This window comes from Fulmarus glacialis, unplaced genomic scaffold (assembly GCF_000690835.1).
Source record: "Fulmarus glacialis isolate BGI_N327 unplaced genomic scaffold, ASM69083v1 scaffold21881, whole genome shotgun sequence".
NCBI classification, from domain to species: Eukaryota; Metazoa; Chordata; class Aves; order Procellariiformes; family Procellariidae; genus Fulmarus; species Fulmarus glacialis.
Window position 1 is genome coordinate 1 of NW_009194956.1, and position 701 is coordinate 701.

At 64.6% G+C, this 701-nt stretch overlaps 1 protein-coding gene across 1 annotated transcript in view; it reads left to right on the plus strand.

Moving 5' to 3' along the window:
- Positions 1–10: 10 nt before the first annotated feature.
- The window catches only part of RBM15 (RNA binding motif protein 15), a gene marked incomplete at its 5' end in the record, with an annotated part of 1,602 nt that continues 911 nt past the window's right edge, over positions 11–701 (plus strand). Inside the window, one exon of the mRNA XM_009587954.1 lies at positions 11–700. Coding sequence (XP_009586249.1) covers positions 11–700 — 690 coding nt within the window. The remainder of the gene's footprint in view (position 701) is intronic.

Below are 701 nucleotides of genomic sequence, written 5' to 3' on the forward strand. Positions count from 1 at the left end.
CCCCCGGTTAGGTGTCGCTGACACTGAGCATCGGTACCAGCAGCCCTACCTGCAGCCTCTGCCCTTGCCACCCCCTGCTCATTACGAGCTCGTGGCGGAGGCGGCTGCTTTTGGGGCTCACCGGGGAGCCCCACCTGATCCTCTTCGGGGGGCCCGGGACAGGACGCCACCGTTACTCTATAGAGACCGCGACAGAGACCTTTATCCTGAGACAGAGTGGGTGCCCCCCCCACCCCCTGTACGGGATAGGAGTAATCGGGCAGCTGCCTATGACCCACTGGAAAGCCTGGAGCGCCGCCGGGATGGTTGGTCCTTGGAGCGGGACCGAGGGGAGAGGGAATTGGGCAGTAGTAGTAGGGATCAGCCTAGGAAACGGAGACTGGCGGAGGATGGAGGCCGGCACTTGGACCGCTCTCCAGACAGTGAGCGCTCCTCTTCCTCCCGGAAGCGTCACTGTTTAGCCACAACCTCTCCACCGGACCGCAGCCCCGAGCTCCTTGGAGGGAGGGAGCGTTACAGTAGTGACCCCGAGCGCTCATCCTCCCGCTTGCTCCTCTTGGAGCGGCCCTCGCCTGTCCGGGAATCGCGCAGGGGCAGCCTGGAGCGGGGTCAGAACGAAAAGCGTGACCGCAAGAATTCCGCCGAACGGGAGCGGAAACATCGCGCTTCTGCGGCAGCCGCCGCGCAGGAGGGCCAAAAAC